Here is a 23,525-nt window from a genome sequence, read left to right on the forward strand (position 1 = left end):
AGGAGGCCTGGGCACAGTGAGCAGTGGAGAGGGCCGTGGGCAGGGCTGTGAGTGTAGATTCCCCAGCTGGCTCCACCGCCAGCTGCCATGACATTTCTGGTGCTGAGCCCAGACTTGACCCTTCCCCATCTAGGGGTCCTTTCTGGCCTGTTTCTCTATGACCATAGGGCTCCCCCATCTCCAGCATGTGTGGGGTTCTTTGTCTGATACATGCTGCCCTTCTAGACCAGGGTGGGCAAACTATTTCTTTAAAGGGCCAGATAGTAAAAATTTTCGACTTTGTGGGTCATATGGTCTTTGGGACAATTACTCAAATCTGCCATTGTAGCATGAAAGCAACCATGACCATTTGTTAAGTGCACGGCATGGCTCTGTTCCAATGAAACTTTATTTACAAAACCACATGGTGGGGCAGTTCTACCAGCCCCTATTTATGTATTTATTTATTTAATTGAAGTATAGTTGATTTACAGTATTGTGTTAGTTTCTTGTGTACAGCAAAGTGATATATGTGTGTGTGTGTATACATCTTTTCCATTATAGGTTATTACAACCTATGGATTATAGATCCCTGTGCTATGCAGTAGGTCCTTGTTGATGATCTGTTTTATATATAGTAGTATATATACATTAATCCCAAACTCCTAATTTATCCCTCCCCCACTTTCCCCTTTGATAATCATAAGTTTGTTTTCTATGTCTGTGAGTCTGTTTCTGTTTTGTAAATAAGTTCATTTGTATCATGTTTTTAGATTTGACATATAAGAGGTATCATATGATATTTGTCTTTCTCTGTCTGACTTACTTCACTTAGTATGATAACCTCTATGTCCATCCATGTTGCTCTAAATGGCAAGATTTCATTCTTTTTTATGGCTGAGTAATATTCCATTATTTATAGGTACCACATCTTCTTTATGCATCCATCTGTTGATGGACACTTAGGTTGCTTCCACGTCTTGGCTATTGTAAATAGTGCTGCTGTGAACATTGTGGTTCATGTACCTTTTTGAATTAGAATTTTCATATTTTCTGGATATATGCCCAGGAGTGGGATTGCTGGCTCATATTGTAACTCTATTTTTAGTTTTTTAAGGAACCTCCATACTGTTTTCCATAGTGGCTGCACAAATTTACATCCCCACCAACAGTGTAGAAGGGTTCCCTTTTTTCCACTCCCTCTCCAGCATTTATTATTGGTAGACTTTTTGATGACAGTCATTCTGACTGCTGTGAGGTGGTACCTCATTGTGGTTTTGATTTGCATTTCTCTAATAATTAACGATGTGGAGCATCTTTTCATGTGCTTGTTAGCCATCTGTATGGCTTCTTTGGAGAAATGTCTGTTTAGGTCTTCTGCCCATTTTTGATTGGGTTGTTTGTTTTTTTGATACTGAGCTGTATGAGCTGTTTATATATTTTGGAAATTAAGCCCTTGTCAGTCGCATCATTTGCAGATATTTTCTCCCAGTCTATAGGTTGTCTTTTTATTTGGTTTATGGTTTCCTTTGCTGTGCAAAAGCTTATAAGTTTGATTAGGTCCCGTTTGTTTCTTTTTGCTTTTATTTCTTTTGCCTTGGGAGACTGACCTAAGAAAACATTGCTGTGATTAATGTCAGAGAATGTTTTGCCTATGTTCTCTTCTAGGAGTTTTATGGTATCATGTCTTATAATATAAGTCTTTAAACCATTTTGAGTTTGTTTTTGTGTATGGTGTGAGGGAGTGTGCTAACTTCACTGATGTACATGTGGCCAGCCCCTGTTTTAGACCACAAGCTCCATGAGGGTGTGGACCATGTCTGTCTTTGCCCCCTGACCATGTCCCAGAGCCCAGCCTTGTACTTGGGACCATAATTCCTCTCACCAGCACACTGATCTTTCTTTAGCTGACCCTGCTTAGCTTCCAAGAAACTGACGTGGTGAGATTTTAAAGCAGTGGAAAGGAATTTCTCTCCTTACTGAAAACTCTTGAAATACCTAATCCATCTCCCTGTCGTTGTGTGTGAAATTCCACCACTAGAGCCATTCCTTTCAATTAGAGTGGATGGTTTTGACCTCAGCGACCTTTTGACACAGGAAGATAGTTCATTAGTCCCTCAGATTAGCTCCAAGCTCTAGGAAGGTGACTGAGGATGGACACGTTTTAAATGGGATGAAATGAGGGTTTAGAGTCGTAGGCACCGCCCTGGAGGGCAGGCTTGGGTCAAGTGCCTTGTTATGGGTGTCCTAGAATCTGGAGCTCATAACACCCTAGATGCTAGGACAAAACACCCTGAGAGACAGGGCTTTTTGAGGAGGTTCAAAGGCCTCCACTAGAGATGGCAAACTGTGGCCTGGATGATGAGCTTTGTCACCAGCACAATTCTGTAGAAGTCTGCTCAGGTCTTCCAGACCTCTCAGATGCGCAAAGTTAGTGGCAGCCTTGGCTGGTCCTGCCCTGAGCCCGGAGCCTCCACACTAGGCTGCCCTCCTTAGCTTGTGCACGGGGTGGCCCTCCTGCCAGTGATACTCACTCTATAGACCAAAGTCTGGGAGAAAGATGAACCATTGTGCCCACCATTACTTCCACCACCACCACCACCACCACCTCCACGATCATCATCATCATCACCCCACCACCGCCTGCCCCTCCCCCATCACCACCACCACTGCTGTTACCACCACCACCTTCTCCTTGGCTATCACCATAGTCACCACCACCATGACATCGGCCACCTCCACCATCTCTCCCACTATTACCATCACCCTCGCGACGATCATCCCCATCCCTGCAACCACCACAGCACCTATCTCTGTCTTTATCGTCACCACCGCCACGGCGCACCTCTCCCACTCTGGGGCCTGAGCCTTACCTTGCCCACATAGTGGGGCAGTGAGCCGTTTTTCTCTTCATCGATGTGCATCTGGTTCCAGATCCAGTCTCTCTTCTGGCGCCGGTGAACGGGCAGCGAGCTGGGGGTGTTGGGTCGGCCAGGGTTGACGGCCGCTGCAGCTGCTGCCAGCAGGCCCAGGCAGGTGCCCCCTGCAGCCAGCAGCATCACGAACATCTGCATCTTCCCGGGAGGGACGGCTCTGAGGGACGAGGAGAGAGACCATCAGGGAATGTGGGGTGCGAGCATCTCCCAGGGAGCACGGAACTGTTTAACCCTTCATCCTTCACTCTCTGCTCAGACTAGCAGAACCACACCCTCTTCCTGCCCCCACGGAGCTCCTAGTCTGGGAGGGGAAGCCAGACACAGAAACAATTCCTACTTAAGGGTCACATGTGCTATTGGGCAAGCAAGCGTGGGCGACGGGAGGCTAGAGGAGAGCTGTAGGGAAGGTTTCCTGGAGGAGAGAGCAGCGCTGATGTGGATGGTAGCTCCCAAAGCCTTGTGCGGTGGACACCCAGCTTGGATTTGACAAACGGGGAAACTGAGGCACAGAGAAGTTAAGTTCACGGTGGAGTAAATGGTGGGGCTGAGAATAAAGCCCAGGTGCCTGACCTCAACAACTGACATTTATCAATAAGTGTCATCAATAAGTATAATAAGTACCAAAAAATAAATATCAGTAACGATTGAATGCCTGACACTCTTCCAAGCACTTTATACGTGTTATCGCCCTTAATCCTCCCAGTAAGCCTCAAGGTGGGTATAATTTTAGCCCTCACTTTATAGATGAGCGGAGGAAGAGAGAGGTTTAGTAAAGTTTCTGAGATCACCCAGACGGGAAGCCTCAGAGTCAAACTCAAACCAAGTCGGCCTGGCCCCAAAGTTCATGCTTCCTCCTACTGCCCTCTCTTGACCTAGCAGCTGCTGTGTGGTGGTATTTAAAGACTCCTCTGAACAAACATGCCCCCCGGCTAGTCCGAGAGCCCCTGTGGCAGTGTTGCTTTGATGTTGTCTTTAGAAGGCTCTTAAGAAACCCAAATGTCGTGACCTAGAGGGCCAGGCCCTCACCAGACGCAGAGCTCACAGTTGGTGATTAGCTTAGGAGCTGTCACGAGAACAGGGGTGGGATGGGGTGGTGGGTAGAGAGGCCGGGCTCGCAGGACCAGCTTCGTAGTTTGTGGGGCATAGTATAGAATGGAAACATGGGGTCCTTTTCTCAAAAGTTACTAAGAATTTCAGGACAGAGAGAGAAGAACATGAAACCCAACATGGGGTCCTTTTAAGCCCAAGACCCCATGTGATTGCCCCCATGAAGGCAGCCCTTGGGACGTGGGATCAACCTGGATGGGGATCTGGGGTCACCCAGAGATCATGGCCCGGCTTCATCCTGAATTCCAGAAGGAAGAGGGCTTGTCTCACTGCCCCAGGGTGGGTAGAGGCTGGGACCTCGGCTGTCACTGTGTCCTCTCAGCCCTTGACCCCCTCAGTCTACCCTTGCTGGTCCCTGTGTCACTGACCTGTGGCTCCTGGGATGGATCAGAGGAAGAAGGCTGGTGGGTGGGAGTGGGAATCAGAATCAGGGCTCCTGCCTGGAGAGAGGCAAGGACCCACTGGGTGCTGGATGGGAGGCCATCTCCCTGGCTGTCCCCAGCCCTGGCTGCAGGGAGAAGCTGGATTCTGCACAGCACAGGAGGTTTCTAAACTCTAGTAACATTTCCTCTGAGACACTGGCGCCAGGCTGTCCTCAGTGAGGGCCCAGGGTGTGTGTGCAGACTGGCCTCTGGGCCTGCTGAGCTTAGCATCCAGCATCCCTGTGGCCCCCTGCTGCTGGCCCAGGCAGAAGTGGGCTCGCAGGGTTTGCTGGGACAGAGCATTCCAGCAGGGCCCGGAACGCAGGTGCCATGTGCCTGGGAAGGCTTCCGGTCCCAGTTCCCTCAGTCCTCAATGAGGTGGTCAGACTGGAGGAGACCTGGTGCCCTTTGAGGTGGGCTGTGAAAAGGGCAGCTGCTCTGGGCAGGAGGAAGGCAGTGAACAAAGGTTCAGGGAGCAGAGAGTTCTGCCAGGAAGCTGGTCCTGACTCAGGGGAGGCGGCAGCTGTGACCCCTGGCCAGCCTCGCTGGGCTCAGGCCCGGTGGGTCATTTCCTTCTTTGCCTCGAAAGGAACTGCTTGTCTTGCTCCCTTCTTCCTCCCTCAAGTGAGAAGTGACTCAAAAAATGAAAAAGTAAAACAAATAGAAGTGAAACTGAGAAATGGGGAGAGAGAAGTTCTCAGGCCCCTGGGCAGGACAAGATATGAGGCCGCGCCCTGAGCGGATGCGTATTGAGCATCTACTGTGTGCTAGGCTTTGGGGTGCAGCAGTTAGCGGGACAGACAGGACCTGTCCTCGGGGAGTGCACGCTGTCGTGGGAATTCCAGGAAAATAAGTACATGAGGAAAAGCATCAGCTGCTGATCAGAGGCTCTCAGGGAATTACACTGGGGGACACAGCAGAGGGCGAGGGGGCAGCTGGCTGAGACTTCAAGGCCAAGGGAGGCCTTTCAGAGAGATGATACTCATGCCAACATCGGAGTGTCAGCCCTAAGAATGGCAGGGGAAGGGAGGGAATTCCAGACAGAAGGATCAGCACGTGCAAAGTCCCTGAGGTAGAAAAATGGTTCGTTTGTTTGAAGAACCAAAAGAAGAAGGCCCTTGGGTCAGATGAACAATGGGGGCTCCAGAAGAGGTGACCAGGTTGGGGTGGTAGGCTGAATGATAGCCCCCCAAAGATGTCCACATCTTCATCCCTGGAACCTGTGAATATTACCTTCCATGGCAAAGGACTTTTAGCAGATAGGATTAAGTTAAGGATCTTGAAATAGGGAGATTATCCTGGACTATGTGGATAGACCCAGTACAATCACAGGGTCCTTAAAAGATGAAGGCAGGAGGGTCAGAATCAGGAAAAAGGAGATGTGATCATGGAAACAGAGGTTGGAGTGCTGCGGGGCCCCAGGCCAAGGAATGGGGGCGGCCTCTGGAAGTCAAAAAAGGCACGGAAATAGATTCTCCCCTAGAGGCTCCAGAAGGAAACAGTCCTGATTCTCACCCACCGAAACCCATTTTGGACTTCAGACCTCCAGAACTATAATAAATAAATAAATTTGTGTTGTTTCAAGCCAACCACCTTTGGGGTGGTTTGTTACAGCAGCTGGAGGAAACTAATGCAGTTGGGTTGTACAGGGCAGCCTAGAGAGAGCTTTTTCCTAAGCACGAGGGAAGGTGATGTGATCTGATTTGAAGAGATCCCTGGCTGAGGTGAGGAGACGGGCTGGGAGAGGGGAGACCAGCAGGGGAGGTCACTGTCATCCAGGCGAGAGTTGATGGTGGCCCAGACCAGGTGTAGAGGTGCGCGGCCATGGGATGTGTTTTCAAGGTGGAGTTAACAGGACTTGCTGTGAATGGAATGTAGGGGGTGAGGGATGGAGAGGAATCTAGGCTGGCTCTCGAGTCTTCGGCCTGAGCAGTTGGCGGGGCCAGGGCTTTGCTGAGATTCGGAAGACGGGTAGTGGTACCAAAAGGTCTGTGTGAGCTGTGTCAGGTTGGAGTTGCTATGAAACATCTCTGTGGCCGTGGCCGGCAGCTGCCGGAGACCTGGCCTGGAGTGCGGGAGAAAGTGGGGCTGGAGCAGCTTGCAGACGGTCCCTTCACATGGCTGGTGCTCAAACTGTGAGGCTGGAACATGAAGGAGGGCAGGTAGCGAGGGAGGAGAAGTGGCCCAGGACAGCCCCATAGGTCTTTCTTCTTTCTCTGTCTCGTGAACTTGTCATCCAGGGTTGAGCCCAAATGTCCTCCTCTGGGGAGCCGTCCCTGGTCCTCACCTTGCATCTCATGCATCCCTGGGCATCTTCCACTGCAGCACTGCCTGGGGCTGGTCCCAGGGCTGACACCCAGGTCCCATGGCTAGGCTCAAATCACAGCTTCCTTCCCTTCCCGGAGAACGGCTTTCTACCTGCCCTGTCTACATCTTCCCTTTTCCCCGAGGCCCAGCCACATCTGACACATGGCTCTCTCCTCTTTGGGTTCACACAGAGCTGGGTGACGGTCGTGATCGCAGGCTCTGTGGTTTAGAGAATGTCAGTTGTGCTGCTTTGCTGCTCTGTGACCGTGTGCGAGACTCTTTTACCTCTCTGAGCCTCAGTCTCATCATCTGTACAATGGGAACACTAGTGTCTACCTCTCAGGGTTGTTTTCAGGCCTGAATTAAAAAAAACATTTGTAACATGGCCAAAAAAGTAGCTAAGAATAAAACCAAGCACGTATGAATCCTCGCGTTGAGCCAGGATTTGAACTTAGGCTGCCTTTCACCCCGAATAGTGCCTTTCCATCATGCCACTCTCTCTCTCTTTCTGCGGTGACATTAACATGTAATAATAATAATAATGGTAGTAATAATAGTAATAATAAGCAGCTGTTCTCCATGTTTGGCTTTCATAGGTGAAATCTCATTTAGTTTTCACACTGTCCTCAGGATGTAGGAATTATCATCCCCATTTCACAGAGGAAGAAACTGAGGCTCAGACACAAACACCTCGTAAGTGGTAGATCTGGAACCCTCACCCAGATTTATCTTTTTCTAAATCCTGGGCTCCTTCTACACCCAATCTCAGAGGGTCCTGAGGGACTTTTTCATCTGCAAAGCCATGTTTATTTGTGTCTTTTGCCTTTTGTGTTAGAAATTTGTCCTCATAAATGGGGGCCGAGAGGAAGGGTTTTGTCGAAAAATCATTCCTCCTCCTGCTGTTGGAGAGGAAGTCAGCCGGCAGGATTTGCTGGACCCACAGCTGGAAACAGAATTTCCCTTGGCCACACCTCTGGAGGTGTGGTCAGAGCACAGTTGGGGTCAGGTTTATTTTAGCCCTTTACTTTCCTATAAGGAGTCACGTCTCTTGGTTGCTCTCACCAAGTTTTTGGAGAGATCAGGCCGCTGCTGGGTGGGTTTGTGGTACCACAGTTGTGTAGTGGGCCTGAGGATCTTGGAATTGATTTCTGTGCTCAGAAATGCCCAGCTGTGTAGCCCCGGGGCCTTTCCTGACAACAGACGTGGGGGAGAGGGGAATCGCTTGGCAGCTCAGATGTGCCTGCTGGGCACCCAGAGGCCAGGTGCTGGCCCGTGTCCCTGTTACCCAGGATCCGTGATGATGCTCGGTCCCTGGAGCTGTGTTAGAGGCTTTTGGGGGCAGCTCCCAATGGACTGATGGATGAGGGTGGGCCCTCTGTGCCCTTGGTCAGTCTGGGAAGGTCCAGGGGGCCCAAAATGAGAGGACAGAGTGTGTGGCCCGGGCCCCTGGTCATGGGCATGGAGCCCAGGAGGAGGGGCGGAGGAACCTCGGAGCACCTGGGGGATGGCTGGGCTCAGTCATGCCGGCTCAGAGGGCAAGGCCTTGGAGAACTCCTGGGTTTGGGTCTGTGTCCACAGTGGGTGGGACCACTGAGCTCAGAACCTAGATGCCTGGGTTGGGCCTGAGGACTGAGGGTGGCTCTGAAGGCTGAGCCACGCTGGCGGGGGCTGGAGAGGTTGTGTGCCTCCGCTCCTCTCCAGTTCCCTGTCTGGGTCTCAAGGGTGCTGTCCAGTGGTTGGGACTCCGCGCTTCCACTGCAGGGGGCGCCGGTTCAGTCCCTGGTTGGGGGAACTAGGATCCCGCATGCTGTGCAGTGCAGCCAAAATAAATAAATTTAAAAATTAAAAAAAAAAAGGGGGAGGTGTTGCTTGGTGAGCCTTGAAGAGGAGCCCCAGCCTGTGGGATGGTAATACCCACCAGGCCTGGTCACAGCTTCTGGCCTTTGCACTTGCCGTTCTCTCACCTCTGCCTGGACTTAGGTCACATGTCACCACTTCTCTGAAGCCCTCTCTAGAGCCTGGAGGTTATACAGTCATTCAACAAACATTTATTGAGCACCTACTGTGTGCTAGGTACTGAACTACAAGTGGGGAGCCTACACAGGCTGCACCCTTGTGTAGAGACATTAACCACTTGATAAAAAACACAGTTTCAAATTGTGGTGCTTTGATGGAGGCGTAGAGGAAGGTGTGAGAGGGCAGAGAGGGGAGGGCCCTGATTTCTCGGGGGGTCTCAGCCCAGCAGTGAATCCTGCCTCTCTCTGCTCTGCTGTGAGACAGTAGGCAAAGCTCCCTTTGGTCTGTTTCTCTTCGTGGACCCCCCTCTGTCACTGGCGTTTGGCCTCAAAGGGGCTGTGAGGTCCGCTCAGCCCTGTGCTCTTTAAAAGAAGGAGCCGGGCGACCCAGAAGGAGATGGAAGGGCAGTGGGTTGGGGCTCCTCCTTTTGTAGTTAAATGGACCCTCGGAAGCCTGGACCAGCTGGGAGCTGCTCAGCGGGCAGCCTGGCAAACGCCCCCGGCCGGGATGGTTCTGCCCCGACCCTGTTCAAGCCTTAGGTTTCAGGGGCTAAGTCTGGGCGTTTATTGAGCAGACTGGAGGGCCCTTGGGGGTGGGGTAGAGGAAGACTCCAGGTCAGGGATACACACATGACATCCTCAGGCCACACGGACACACAAACGTGCTGCCTACACAAGCACACACCCCTGTCCCCCGAAGAGTCTCCTCTCTGCCGGGCTGGCCCCTCTCCCGCCCAGCACGCCCGCCAGCAGCTAGGACAAGACCTGAGAGCAGAGCCCAGCCCCAGGCAAAGCCGCGGAGGGTGGACTGGACGCTCAGTCCCAGCCCAGCCTCCTGCAGGCTCTGGGCTGCAGCCCAGAGGCCCTGGGTCAGGGATGAGGGGCCAGGAGGTGGGAGGAGAGGCCCAGAACCTGCAGGGGTCGGGGTGAGGGCGCTAGAGCCCCTGCCCCCTGTGTGGCCCTGGGCGGCTCTCCCACCGCCCTCCCACTCCACACCTCGAGCCTCAGTCTGGGGTCGAGGTTGGAGCCAGTGACCCCCAAACTTGTTCAGGGATCACCGCACTGGGAGGAGGAAGGGTGAGTCCCCGGGAGCCTTGGGGCCGGGCAGCTATGAGCTGGCCCCTTGGGGCTTTATCCTGGTTTGGGGCTCCGTTCAGCCCTGTGACCTGCTCTTGCGGGTCCCAGACCCGATCCTCTCCCCTCGGGTTCTGCCAACAGCCTCCCTCCCTCGGCTCCCCTTAGAGCTGCCCACGCTGCTCCCCTGCTGACCGCTCCTCCCTGGCTCCCCACACCCTGCAGGATGAAGCCTAGCTCCTGAGCCAGCATTCAAGACCCAGCACGGAGTGTCCCTGCCCACCCCTCTGGCTCTCCTCTCCCGCACCTCCCTGCCCCACCCAGCCTCGAGGAGAACTGGACGTTTATGGAATGCACAGGCTGTTCCCTCTGCCCGAATGCCCTTCCTCGCTGTGGCCCCTGGGTGAAGGCTCTGCTTCTTTTCAAGCCCCAGTCCGTACCCCCCACAAGGTCTTCTGATTGGCTCCCGCCCCAGCGCAGCCTCTGCCTGCGGGCGCGAGTGTCTCTGACCAGGCATCCACTTCATCCCGGCATCCAGCTGCGTGAACTCAAGGCCCGGAGGACCTTGAGGTGTCTGTGTCCCTACTGCTGTCTGTCAGCCTGCCTCGGTCTCCAGCTCTGATCTTGCACTCCTTCCCACCTTGCTCAGAGGATTTAAAACAAATCTGCACAAATCTGCCTACAACACCTCTTGGGTGGTCAGAGCACATACAGTGGTTGATATAACTCAGAGAAGCTCCTCCTGTCACCATACAGCGTCTCTAATGGCCCATCACTTTGTCAGACACACCACCATTAGGATTTTGATCCTTTGAGGACAGTCAGATTATCCTTCTTATGGGCCCCTGATGAACATACACCCGTGTGCAGGGGGCTTCTGAAGGTAGGGCTGGCAAAACAGAGATCATGGGTTGCCATTTACATACTCATGGCAGACATCACTAATCAGTTACAGTGTTTGTTCCCACCGAACTTGAACTCAGCCCCTGAATCCTCGATACAGTCTTTGAGCTAGATACAACCAATTCACCAGACCTAGTGTGCGATTTGAAACAAATTTGTCCTGGGGTCTCTGGGTCATTCCCTTATCTCCTAATGCGGCAGCTCAAAGCTTGAAGGAGAGAAAACCCACCCTTGGGAGAGCCTTTTACAGCCTCCTCTGGGTTTTCTGACTTTGCCTGGGGCTCTGAGGCAGTCATTGGCGGCAACAAGTCCCACACACTTGCCTGTTTGCTCATAAGCTGTGTGGCCTTAGGCCCATTCCTTGCCCTCTCTGAGCTCTAGCTTCCTCATCTCTAATGGAGGATTGAATGAGATCATGGGTACAAAGCCCAGCACACAGTAGGTGCTTAGTAAATGTGTGGGTGTCTCAACCCTCACCTACCCACTCAGCCTGGCCTGGCAGCTGTGAGCTTGACTGGCCGACTCACACCTGACCTCATTTCCTGGTTCTGCCCTGGGCCCACCTCCTGCTCCTGTCTGTTCTCCTCTAGAAGGAAATCTCATTCATTGCCTTCCTGGTCCAGCCGCATGGGCGCTACTTCCCCCTCCTTCCAGTGTCTGCACCTGCCAGAATCTGATCATTATGCTGTGGCAGACAATCTGGAGGTCCCTGAATGAGTTTAGAGACCATGTGGTCCATCCCTTGCCCTAGAGAAATTAGAAGACTGAAGCTCAGAGAGCAGACCCAAGACCTCCCAGCATCCTCTGGGGCTCCTGCTCTTCCTCCAGGGAGTCTTCCGTGATTTCTCCACCCAACATCAGCTTGGATCTGGGTTACGATGGGCTTGTCAGTATCTCTCCAGCCAGAAGCCAAGCCACTGAGGGCAGCAGTTGTCTCCTAGAACATTCCTCCCCCAGGATCATTGGGTTCCTGGCTCATCCTGGTGCCTGTTTCTGTGGCTTGAACTGTCAGGTTCACTCCTCCCCGGCTTCTCCCCTCTCCAGGCTTCCCTATGGAGTGTGACAGGGCAGTGGGGTCAGAAGGGGCTGGCCTCATTCATATCCTGCTTTCACCTCATAGTAACTGTGTGACCTTGGACTGGCTGCTCAGCTTCTCTCAGACTCTGTGGTCCTGTCTGTCAAATGGGAATTCGTTTAGTAGCTTCAAGGATGCCGAGGGGGTGCAGAGAGGTGATGGAAGTAGTGAGGGATGGATCCCATGGGCGAGGGGCTCAAGATTTTTCTCCCTGAGCTAGTGGCCAGTGTGTCCACTGTGTATCCCCGACGCAGCAGCAGAGCTGTGAGTCATCCAGCTATGGGAGAAAATAAGCGTGGCCCCTCCAGCTTCCTGCTCCCACGTCCGGCCCTTGTTCAGCAGCACAATCGCTCAGGTCTAGACTGCAGGGTGGGCAGCTTAACCCCTGCAAGGCCAGTGGGCCCCTCGCCTACCCCCTCACCACTGGAAGCCAGAATTAGCAGGGCTGCCTGGCGGCGCAGAAGCTCCTGGGCCCCTTGATCACCTGCTGCCCTCCAGGCTGGCACCCACACATGGCTGGACCCAGGCCACATGGGAGGGTCCCGCTGTTCCCCGTCACCTGAAGGTGAACCAAAATTCCCGGTCCTGGTTCTTACTCATGGCCTTCAGCATCACTGGCCCTCCTGCCACTCCCTGCTCTGAAAACCTTCTGGCTGCACTGGCCTCTCCAGGTCCAATGAGCTGCCCAGGCTCCCTGCCTCCCCAGGAATGCCCTTTGTCTCCTGTCAGGATCCTGTCTGCCCACCACCCATGGCAGAAATGTCCATGGGGTGGGGGTGAGGAGCAAGCATAGCGCTTGGCGTGGAGTAGCTGCCCAGAGCGCTCGCTGGAGGATGAGCTGGTGCATCTCTCGCCTGCTGGGGACGGAGCGGCCTCGGGGGTCAAAGCCTTTGTGACACTCAAGCCATGGTCAGCTCCGGGTGGCAGGTAAATTCAGCTGTGATTTCTTAAAGCTCCTACGATCCGATCCCGGTACCAAGTGTGTCTATCGCTTCCTTTAATTGCCTCACGAAAAGACCCTTTTTTCCAGTTTACAGATGAGGAGCCTGGCACATGAGAAGCTGCATGGTTCTGGAAAGAGCCTGGGCTTTGGGGTACGAGTTCTTGCTCCAAATCTCAGTTGCCTCAACTGAGAAATGGAGAAAGGCTGTATCTAATTCATCGGCTTGCTGGTAATATAAAGTAATGAGCTCCAGTGCTTCAGAGCCTTCTGTAGACATCATGTCCAGCTCTCATGATGAACTGCAAAAAGCATCGCCATCTCCATTGTTCAGACAAGCAAACTGAGTTTTGGAGACACTGAGTAATTTTCCCAAAGTCAGGCGGGAAGTGAGTGGTAGAGCTGGGATTTGTATCCAGGACGGCTCTCACCCTAGACCGCCTGCCTTCAAGTCTTTGGAGGGAACTTCTCTAAAATATGAGGGCTGCTGGGTTGCTTGGGCTCCAATCTACGGGTACCTCGGTTTGGGGGGAGAAAAACTACAGCTTCCGTAGCTCGTAACCGGCCCCTACGGTGTCTGGGGAAGGAGGGGAGGGGATTCCACAGGTAGGGCCTCAGGTGCCCAGAGTCAAGCCTCAGCTTGCCTGTACTGAAAGTGGGGGCAGTGGCTGACAGGGAGGGGTGAGGCTCCAAGCGCCCCTTCCAGGGCTCCTCTCCCAATCCCAGCACAGAGCCTTTGAGGGGAGGGGATGATGTCATCCGTGGTAAATCCTCTCTCGTGGGGGAAGGGGCACCACTTGGGTGCCAGTCCTCTGCCCCTGGCATGCTGGGCGACTCAGGCGGAATCCTGTCCTCTGAGCATCTGAGCCCAGCACCCACGGAAGCCAGTGGGCCCTTGAGTCTGGGAGTCTACCTGTGGGAGAGCCGAGCTTACCCCTTCCCCGAGAACATCCCTCCGTGTCCGCGGCACCACCCCTGGGCGCACCTACCCAGCTCTGTTGTGAGCCAGGAGACCCAGTCTACCCCAAGGAGTGGTGCTTCCCTGGGAGCCGATGATGACCATTCTACATATGGGGAAGTCAAGGACCCTCACTCACCTTGCCTGTGGGCTGAGAGGTGTGTCCGTTCCGTCTGGCTGTCCGGCCGGGGCTGAGCGTGCCGTGGAACTGTGCAGAGCTCGGCCAACGGCCTCTGGAGGGGAGCCCCACCCGGCGGTGAGGGAGGCCTGGCCGCCGCCCCTTCAGGTTTTCCAGCTGGCCCTGGCCCATGTGCAGCACCCCCCCCACCAAGGATGGTTTCCTGTTATTGTTCATTTGTGAGGGCCGGGCTGGCTGCAGAGAGGCAGGCCCCGTGGTGGGCGGCCTCCTCGGCCCAGCTGGGCTGTCCCCATGGAGGCCTAGCCCTGGACTTGGCCGGGATGCTTAACCCGGGCCCCAACCCCAGGCCTCAGCTCTGGGGCTTTGAGCCCAACACCTGCCAAGGGGCTTCGTTCATCTTCCTTGTAACCCCGAAGGCAGGTGCCGTCACCCCCACTTTATAGCTCAGGACACTGAAACTCAGCAAGTTTAAGGTGCTTGTCTACTCAGCTGGGGCGTAGCACAGCCAGAAATCCAGCCTGGGTCACCCTGGGCCCAGAGCCAGATTTTCCCTGGTGACTCCATGACATGCTGGGGGAGGGGCAGACTTTGCAGTGGCTGGGGAGGCCTCAGGAGCCTCTGCGGTGGGGTGGGTAGGAGATGGGAACAGGCCGCAGCTCCTGGGTCTGTGAACTGGATTGACTTCCGGTGGGCGTGGGCCTGGGTTCCAGCTGTAAGGTGCCAGCCTGGGTGTTGGGGATTAGGGGTGTGCCGTCTGGGTTTAGGAATATCAGGTGGAGCCAGGTGCCTGATAGGCCAGTCATGTACCTCCACCCCAGCCTCAGTTTCCTCTTCTGTAAAATGGGGATAATATAACCTCAGCCTAACATGGCTGTTGAGATAAACAAGAGTCCAAGAGGGGCATGGAAGATGGGGAAGCTGAAGGCAGGACCAGGGACCGTTAGAACCAAGAAGCTGCGGGCAGAAGGCACTCAGATTCTGTTAATCATGAGAGTTACAAGAGGAGGTTTTACAAACCGCAGATACCGGGGCCCCACCCCAGTCCAACTGATTTGGAATCTCCCAGGGCAGGTAGTGGGAATCTTTGACTAGTTGCCCCTGTTTTTCCATGGATGGATGAATGGCTGGGAAGTCCCGAACTGGTTCTCTTATACAGCTGGGCAAACAGAGACCTGAGAGGGAGAGAGCCTTGCCCAGGGGCACTAAGTCAGTGGACACTGGTGTGGAGATGGGGAATGGAGTGGGAGGGTATTTTTGGGGAGGGGAAGATAAAGATTCCCCTGTTCCAGGCATGTTGAGTTTGAGTTGGCTTTTAGACACCCAAGTGGCCATGTCAGATTGGCAGTTGGAGATAGAGGTAGATAGTTGGATACAGCTGGGGACGGGGGTGGATTTAGTGGATACAGTTGGAGACAGCGGGAGACAAGGGTGGATACAGTTGGAGACAGTCAGCCTGGAGGTGAGTTTTGGAAGCCCTGAGCGTATGGCTGGCACCTGAGGCCATGGCAGTGGACGAGCTTACAAGGAGGGAGGCCCCGGGCCTCTGAGATTTGTAGATTCCTTAGGAGAGAGCCCAGGGAGGAAGGAGGGAAGCCAGGGGTGTTGGCTGGGTCAGCCTGGGAAAGGTGAGCACTGAGACTTGACCACTGGATCTGCGAGTCGGAAGTCATTGATGGCTGTGACCAGAGCAGGTTAACGGGAAAGGAGTAGACATGAGGGACTGAGGGGGGCGGCGGCTGGTGCAGGGGGATCAGGAAGTGGAGGCGTGTGATCCTGGCTCCTTCCCCCAGACTTGCAGTGAATAGAGCAGAGAGATGGGCGGCTTTTAGGTTTTGTTTTAAAGCAGTGCTGGCATGTTTGTGTGCTGAGGGGACTCCAGCAGCAGGGAAGGCAGACCATGCTGGAGGGAGGATGGTCCTGAGGCGGGCCTCTGCGCCGGGAAGCCGCACATCACTGGCTGTTCGTGGAATGAACAAACAAAAGCTCAGCACTTTTTTCTCCAACAGGATTAACTCTGCCTTCTCCTGCCAGGGGGTGGGGTGGCCACCGAGAAGCCAGGACCGGCCAGGGCTCCGTCCCTCGTGCCTCAGCCTGACTTCTCACACCCGCCTGTGCCGACTGCCTGCCCTTGTGGTCTGTGTGCCCGTGAGGTTGGTCCAGGCCCGGGCATCACTTCCTGCTGGGTCTCAGACTCAGCTCTGGTGGCAGACAGGGATGGGGTTTGTCCTGGCACCATCTGCCAGTTCCCTTTGTGATCTCAGTCTGGGAGGAAGTTGACTCTGCCCTGAAACCCGCTGTTCCTGTCATTAGTAAACAAGGGGCTGGCCATCGGGGCGTGTGCCCCGGGGGTGGGGATGGGGCCTCCACAGAGGTAGTCCAGGCCACGGAGGGAAGCTCGTGCCCCTGAGGGTCCCCTCAGGGTCTCCTGCCCGATTTCTGCCACTGCCCGGCCTCGATTCCAACCCCTCTGGAGGCAAAGGAGGTGACGGGAGGACACAAGGCCAGGAAGGTGCCATCAGGAGCAACGGAGGCAACCAGAGGGCCGGCAGGAAACGGAATGGTCTGCGGGACCTGATTAGTAGCTGGAGGGGGAAGTGACAATGGAGGCGGTGTGGGTGGGCTGGGGAGTGTGATAACACGGCCTCTGCCAGGACATAAGTTGACCAGGGAGGGGGCCCTATGACATCTTGCTTGGAGAGGTTCAGGCTTGGGGGTTGACAGACCCGGTGCAGAGCCTGTGCCAGCTTATCACTGGCTGTGTGACCTGGAGCTTCCTGTCTGAACCCCTTTCCTCACCTGTGAAATGAGTTACCAGTTCAGACTTGGCAGGGCTGTCAGAACAGCACATGAGACAGTGAAAATAAATGATCGTAACAGCACACATGCGTTGAACAGGTATTTCTCAAAGTGTGGTCCTCTGGCCACCTGTCTCAGAATCACCTGGGAAGCGTGCGTTGAAAATGCAGATTCCTAGGCTCCAGCAGGGCAGCAGAGGCAGAATGGCTGGCAGTGGAACCCGGAGACCTACACATATGTAGCTCCTAGGCCACGTGTTTGCACACTCGCATTGGAGGACCCTGGCCTGGGAGCTCTCCCTCCATGGGACACCCCTTTCAATCCTCAGGACAACCCTGGGGGAGGGTTCTATTGTTATTCCCATTATACAGATGGGGAAACATAGCCTGGGAACTAAGTGCTCCCAAGATCACAGAGCTTGTCAGTGGTGGACTGGAAATTCCCAGCCAGGCCTCTGTGTCCAGAGGCCATCTCCTCACCCACCAAGCTTTCCTGCCTGCCTGAGTCTGGCGCACAGAAGGGGCTTATCAGCAAGCGATCCCGTTCCTTCTTCCCCACAGTGTGGGAGGCCCAAGGATGGCACAGGGAAGCCGGGCCACCGGGTCTTTGCCCGCACTCTTCCGCTCACTGGGCTGCTTCCTCTGCCCCCCTCACCTGCCTGCCGAGCCCCCATCCCCTGCTCCCCCCAGAGCTTGTCTCCTCTGCCCTCTCCTCTGCCACTCCGCTCCCTCCTCCGGGCCCCTGAAGCCTTTTACACAGACCCCCTTCACGGCCCCCCACCTCGCACATCTGCTTCTCTCTCTTCCCTGCACCGGGATTGTGTCTCCTTTGCGTGTCTGTTCCTGGTGGGCGCACAGCACGGGGTGAGCGCTCCATAGACGTGGACTTGAAACCGTGGGCTCCTAGAAGGGCAGCCAGCCCACTGTGGATCAGATCTGCAACTTGTGCAGGGAGTGTGTGGGTGTGTAGGGCTCTCCACCCTGGCACGGGGTGGCCCCGCACCTGTAGGCAGAGCCCTGGCAGAGAGCGTGAGCACAGCACACAGTGTCACAGAACACGGAGGGAGGGATAAAGTTAGGATGCGCCTGTGAAAGTGCCTGGGATGTACTCCGTGGTTCTATCCACAGCTTGATTTGGTGGCTGAAATATTTTTCATTTCCTTCCTCTTTTCTCCAGATAATTGCTCGAAACCTGCAGTTGATGAGGAGTGTGGGTACCTGAGGCTCAGACTTTCCCTGGGCTGGGGGGGCAGAGGGGACAGTTGAGCGCCCTGGGCTCCCAGGCTGCCCACTGGGGGCGGGCGTGGGGTGGGCAGGAGAGGGCTGTGTTACCCGTGAACCTGAGCGCAGGGCGCTGTGTGAACAGCCTGCTGAGTTTTAGATGAAATAGCACTTTGGCCTTTGGTGCAGCAGGGATTTGGGGAAGGCCCCCTGGCTGTGGAGAGGGCAGTGAACACAACCTTCCGAGGAAACAGAAGGGGAGGTCGGTGTAGGGTAGCCTGCAGGGGCTCAGGAGGGAGGAGGGGCAGGGGAGGAGTCTCACCCTCAGCTGTGGCTCCGCAAGGAACAGGGAGCACTGCTCCAAGCAGGGGCTGGGCTGGGCTCACCTCTGGGCGCTCAGAGCTGAGCTCAGGGTGGGCCCAGAGCCGGGGCCATTGAACGAATGAATGTGCGAATGAGAGCATGGATGAGTGGGTGCATGAGTCGCCGGCACGTTGAGACAGACCCGGGCGTGGGGCGAGTGTAGCTGTGGTCCGTGGTATATTCCAGCACATAGTGAGTCCTTTTCTCAAAGGCTTCAAGGAGGCACTGATTCAGTCAGTCAGCCTCTCAGCCCTGCTGGGGGCCCAACTCTGTGCCGGCTGTGGGTGGGGAGCCAGGGAGGTGAAAGAGGCTGTCCCTTGATAAACTCTGAGACTGGGGTGGACTTAATTACAGTCACCAACCTATTATGTGTCTTTCCTGGCCCAGGCTCTGAGCCTTATTTTTTAAATTTTTCTATTTTTCTATTTTTTGCAGTACGCGGGCCTCTCACTGTTGTGGCCCCTCCCGTTGCGGAGCACAGGCTCCGGACGCACAGGCTCAGCGGCCATGGCTCACGGGCCCAGCCGCTGCACGGCACGTGGGATCCTCCCGGACCGGGGCACGAACCCGTGTCCCCTGCATCGGCAGGCAGGACTCTCAACCACTGCACCACCAGGGAAGCCCCCTGAGCCTTATTTTTAATACGCAGGGCGACCCTGAGAGGGCGTATGGCTCTGCCCCTTTTACAGCACTGAGTAGCTAGCCCAGGGCGGCACTGCCCACCTCAAGCCAGGGCTCCTGCGAACGTGCTGAGCCCTGCTGAACACTTAGGCTGAGCTGCTGCAGCCACCTGCCTCCGGGCCTTTGCCTATGCCGTCCTTGTGAAACAGGAGGGAAGGGGCCAGGGCACAATCTTTGAAAGAATGACATAGCCCAAGGACACAACATAAACTGTTTAGAACCAAATAGGTCCAAGATGGCAGACAAGTTGACTTCCGCTGACCTTGAGCCTCAGTATATGCTCATTGTAACACATCCACAGGCGCCATGGCAGTTCCATCCAAGGCTGACCATAAAGGTCAAAAAGTGGGCGGTGACCTAATTCCTGGAAATCCCCAACCCTTCCCCAAAATAGCTGCACTACTCCTCCCACTCATTAACCTAGGAAAGTACCCACCCCTATAAAACCCGAGATGGCCCACACTCTGTCTGTGGAGTGTGTTTCTCTCTAAAGAAATCCACTTCTTACCTACCACTTTGTCTCTCACTGAATTCTTTCTGCAATGAGACATCAAGAACCTGAGCTTCATTAAGTCCTGAGACCAGGTGGTGTGTGATCTCAGTTCAAAGAGCATGGGTTCAAGTCCTAGTCTGGGGTTTGGTTGGGTTCGAGTCCCCGCCCTTGGGGCTCCAGTCCCAACCTGAGTTTCATGGTTTCCCTTGCACGCAGCATGCTCTTCCTTCCTACCTCTGTTAGCCCAACCCAGCACCACCCCTCCATCCAGCCCTGCTAAACTCCCATTCTGGAAAGCATCTTGCCCCTTGGAAAGATCCCATTTCACCTGTACCCCACTCATTCAGTTCCAAAGCCTACTGGGCTCCTCCCCTCTTATATAACGATTCCTCACTACAGCCCTGAGAAGTGTAGGTACTGTTCATATTCCCATTTCCCTGATGAGGGAGCTGAGGCTCAGAGAAGCTGAGTAACTTGCCCAAGGTCACACAGCTCCTGAGCAGCGGAGCCAGGATTCCAACCCTCGTCTTCCAGTTCCCAGTTGAGTGCTCACTCTACATCATCATCCTACTCCAGTCAACATGTCATTGTTTGACAGTGTTTTGTGCTTGTTTATTCTGTAAAAAATACATTGCATGATGCGCAGGCTTTGTCTAGCTCTGAGGTGGGCATGGGGGATGCAGAGGTGACCCAGGCTGGGTCCCTGCTTTTGATGTGTCAGACCAGTGTGAGCAGCACTGGTGGAGCCAGGTTGGTGACAGAGGTGTGTGCCTTGTGCTGGGGGTGCTTGGAGGAGGTAGCCTGGGGAGCTGCCAGAAGATGGGCAGGGCAAGAGGAAGGACTGGCCAGGCAGAGAGAACAGCAAGGTCAAAGGCACAGAGGCCTGTTTGGGAAGGAGAGGCCATTCCCTGGGTGGAAGCTTTGAGCTGCTGGGAGGGGGAAATCAGGGACTGGCTGGGGTGAAGCCAGGCGGCCAGGGCCTTTCAAGCCACACTGGGGAGCTCAGGCAGGGGGACCCCGGGGGACCTCTCACCGGGCGGGCCCCAAGGAGCCCTGAATTTTAGGTGATTCGCCCCGTCCAGTCTGGTGGTCTGTGGCCAGGCTGGGGAGCCACAAGCTGTGGCTGTTGAGTGTACAGTTGCTGGAGCTGGACTAAGTGAGGCCATTCCTTGGCCAGGAAGGGACTGATTGAACAGGGATTGAATTCCCGACAGTGAGAACAATACCTTATCTGCACAGCACTTTCCCAGATGTTTCTCACTTTTCTCCCACCACATCCGGGCAGGCTGTTAGGAAGCGGTGTTTGAGCTCAGGGCTGAGGGGTACCCAGGAGCAGCCTGACGTGAGGGCTGAGGTCCCGGGCACGCCTGCTGCTTACCGTCCCGCTGATCCTGGACACACCTTTGTTGCCTCAGTTTCCCGTTCTGTAAAATGGGAGTGATTGCGTGCCTTCCTCGTGGGGTTGCTGGAAGGAGTCATCGAGAAGGTTCAAGGAAAGTGCGCAGAGCTGTCTCTGTCATACAGTAGCCACTTGATAAACGTTAGTCATGACAGTGACGCCACAGAGGTTGATGGTGGGGGGCGCACGTGTGAGGGTGTGAGCGCGGCCTCTGCATGTGCGTGGCGTTTGTTTGGCGGCCGTGTGGCTACATGTGCATGTGCCAGAGCTTGCATGGACCATGTAAGACGCCCACATTGATGTGACCATGTATGTTTATGGGTGCCCAAGTGGGCTGAGGGGTACAGCTGGGCCAGAGGAGGGCCAGGCCTGGGGGCAGCCCCTTTCTCCTCCATGATCTGGAATCATCTGCCTCTGTTACCCTGTTGACCAAGCCTTGTGCACCCTCATCTCCTGAAGAAGCCCAGAGAGGTCAAGGCTTTGCTCCAGGGTGGCCCAGCGAGCCGGGAGTGGCAGGATGGGACCAAGGGCCCTTCCTCCCTGATTGGAGGGCAAGCCTGAGTCTGGCAGAGAGCTTGCTACACGGAAGCCAGGACTTCCTACCTCTGGGCCCCGCGTTGCTCGTGTCCTGCATCAAGTGTCCCAGAGAACAATGGATGGGAGCCTTTGCCATCTGTGGGGCAGGAAGGTGGGTCAGGAGCCGCTTGATCCTGCCTCCTGATGGGGCAAACAGGGCTCTGGCCCTTCTCCAGGCCCCTCAGCTGTCTCCAGACCCTGCCCCCTGTGGCCTGTGAGGCAGATCTTCTGGGCACCATCCAGCTAGGTGGTGGGAGTCTGAGCTGGTCTTGGGGAAGGAAGCTGCCAGGGAGAACTCAAGGCAGACTGGGGGGAACTGATCACAGCCGGTGGAGGGCTTGGGGGTCCCCCAGCTTCATCCACCTGCCATGCCACTGAGAACCAGGAGGGAGTTTGAGAGACTCTGCCCAGCCCAAAGCAACCCTCCCCAGCCCCTGGACTCATGCTCACATGCACAGGGCTGTCTCTGAGCCTGTTAACTCAGTTTACGTACAGTTCTAACAAGCCTGCGGGCAGGGAGGGCAGGGTGGTGCTGTGGCAATCCTGCCAGCGGAGAGGAGGAAACTGGGGGGTCTGCTTGTCTGTATGGACGACTCTTCAAAGGCTTGGGCTGTTTCTCTACCCCCTTGTGTCTGAGAATCTGGCCATCATCAGGGATTCCCCTGCCTTGGGCTGAAGGACCACTTCTGTGAGCAGGTCCTCCCACTCTGTACTTCTGGGAAAGTTTCCTTCTGCTTTTGAGTCCTGGCTCTGGTCACTCACAGGAAACACATGGTGGTCGTTGGCTGGAGTGAGGGAAGACTGGGGTTAGGGTGGTGGGGTTTGGAGGGTCTAGACTCCTGGTGACAAGGGAGGCTGGATGGGGATGGTTTGCCACCCTTCCCCACCCTGTAGGCGAGCGCTGCAGGGCCTCAGCTCTGGGACTCTCACTATGGCCCTCCCTCACTCTGGGAGGGTCATACATAGTCTCACCCCACCCCACCTCTGTTTTCACTAGTCTGCTGTTTGGTGCCAGTTCCTGCCTGATGACCACCATCTTTTGCTCTTTGGGACAAGGTCCAAGTTCCTCAGCTGGGTATTCAAGGCCCTGCTGCCCGCTGCAGTCCTGCTTCTCACCCTTCAGCTCCAGCTATGCTGGGGGAGTGAGTTCCCTACAAGCACGGTGCTCTGTCAGGCCACAGGGCCCTTGCATGTGCCATCCTACTGCCTGGAATTCCACCTCCCAGAGAACCTCTAGTCCTTCCAACTTCCTGAAATTCAATCCAAATATCATCTTCTCCATGACAAACAACAACAATAGTTACCCCTCTTAAAGAAAAAGAAAAAGCTTTATTGAGCTTTATTTATTTTTTAAAAGTTTTGTTGAGGAATAATTGGTATACAATAAATTGCATATGTTTAAGGTATACAGTTTGACCGTATTTGACATATGTATACATTTGTGAAAACATCACCACAATCAAAATATTGACCGTATTTATCACCCCCCAAACTTGTCTTATGCCCCTTTGTATCCCCTGCCTATCTCCCCTCCCCAGGCAACTGACGATCTGGATTCTGTCAGTATAGATTTGTTGGGATTTTTCTAGAATTTTATATATGTAAGAACCTTTATTTAGTGTTTCTTTTTTTTTTTAGTATATTCACAAAGGTGTGCATCAATCACTGTTATCTAATTCCAGAACATTTGCATCACCCCAAAAGAAACCCAGTACCCCATTAGCAGTCACTCCCGGTTCTCTTCCGCCCCCAGCCCCTGGCAACCAGGGATCTACTTTCTGTCTCTATGGATTTGCCTTTTCTGGACATCTTCTGTAAGTGGAATCATACAATATTTGGTCTTTTGTGACTGGATTCTTTCACTTAGCATAATGTTTTCAAGGTTCATCCATGCTGTGTATCTATCAGTACTTCCTTATTCTTTTACGGCTGAGTAATATTCTAATGTGTAGATATTCCACATTTGTTTATCCATTCATCAGCTGATGGACATTTGGGTTGTTTCTGCTTTTTGGCTATTATGAATAAGACTGCTTGAATACTTGTTACAAGCTTTTGTGTAAAGATTAAAAAATTGAAGTACAGTTGATTTGCAGTATTGTGTTAGTTTCAGGTGTACAGCAAAGTGATTTGGATACACAC

General features: G+C 54.3%; 1 protein-coding gene across 1 annotated transcript in view; it reads right to left on the bottom strand.

The window, feature by feature from the left end:
• CDH5 (cadherin 5) overlaps positions 1 to 13,934 on the bottom strand; it is a 35,293-nt gene extending 21,359 nt beyond the window's left edge. The window contains exons 1-2 of the mRNA XM_081217271.1: positions 13,856 to 13,934; positions 2,853 to 3,072 (exon numbers count right to left, since the gene is read on the bottom strand). Coding sequence (XP_081073397.1) covers positions 2,853 to 3,053 — 201 coding nt within the window. The 5' untranslated portion in view covers positions 3,054 to 3,072; positions 13,856 to 13,934. The remainder of the gene's footprint in view (positions 1 to 2,852; positions 3,073 to 13,855) is intronic.
• Between the last annotated feature and the right edge of the window lie 9,591 nt (positions 13,935 to 23,525).

The sequence above is a fragment of the Mesoplodon bidens genome (assembly GCF_964165515.1).
Source record: "Mesoplodon bidens genome assembly, chromosome: 18".
NCBI classification, from domain to species: domain Eukaryota; kingdom Metazoa; phylum Chordata; class Mammalia; order Artiodactyla; family Ziphiidae; genus Mesoplodon; species Mesoplodon bidens.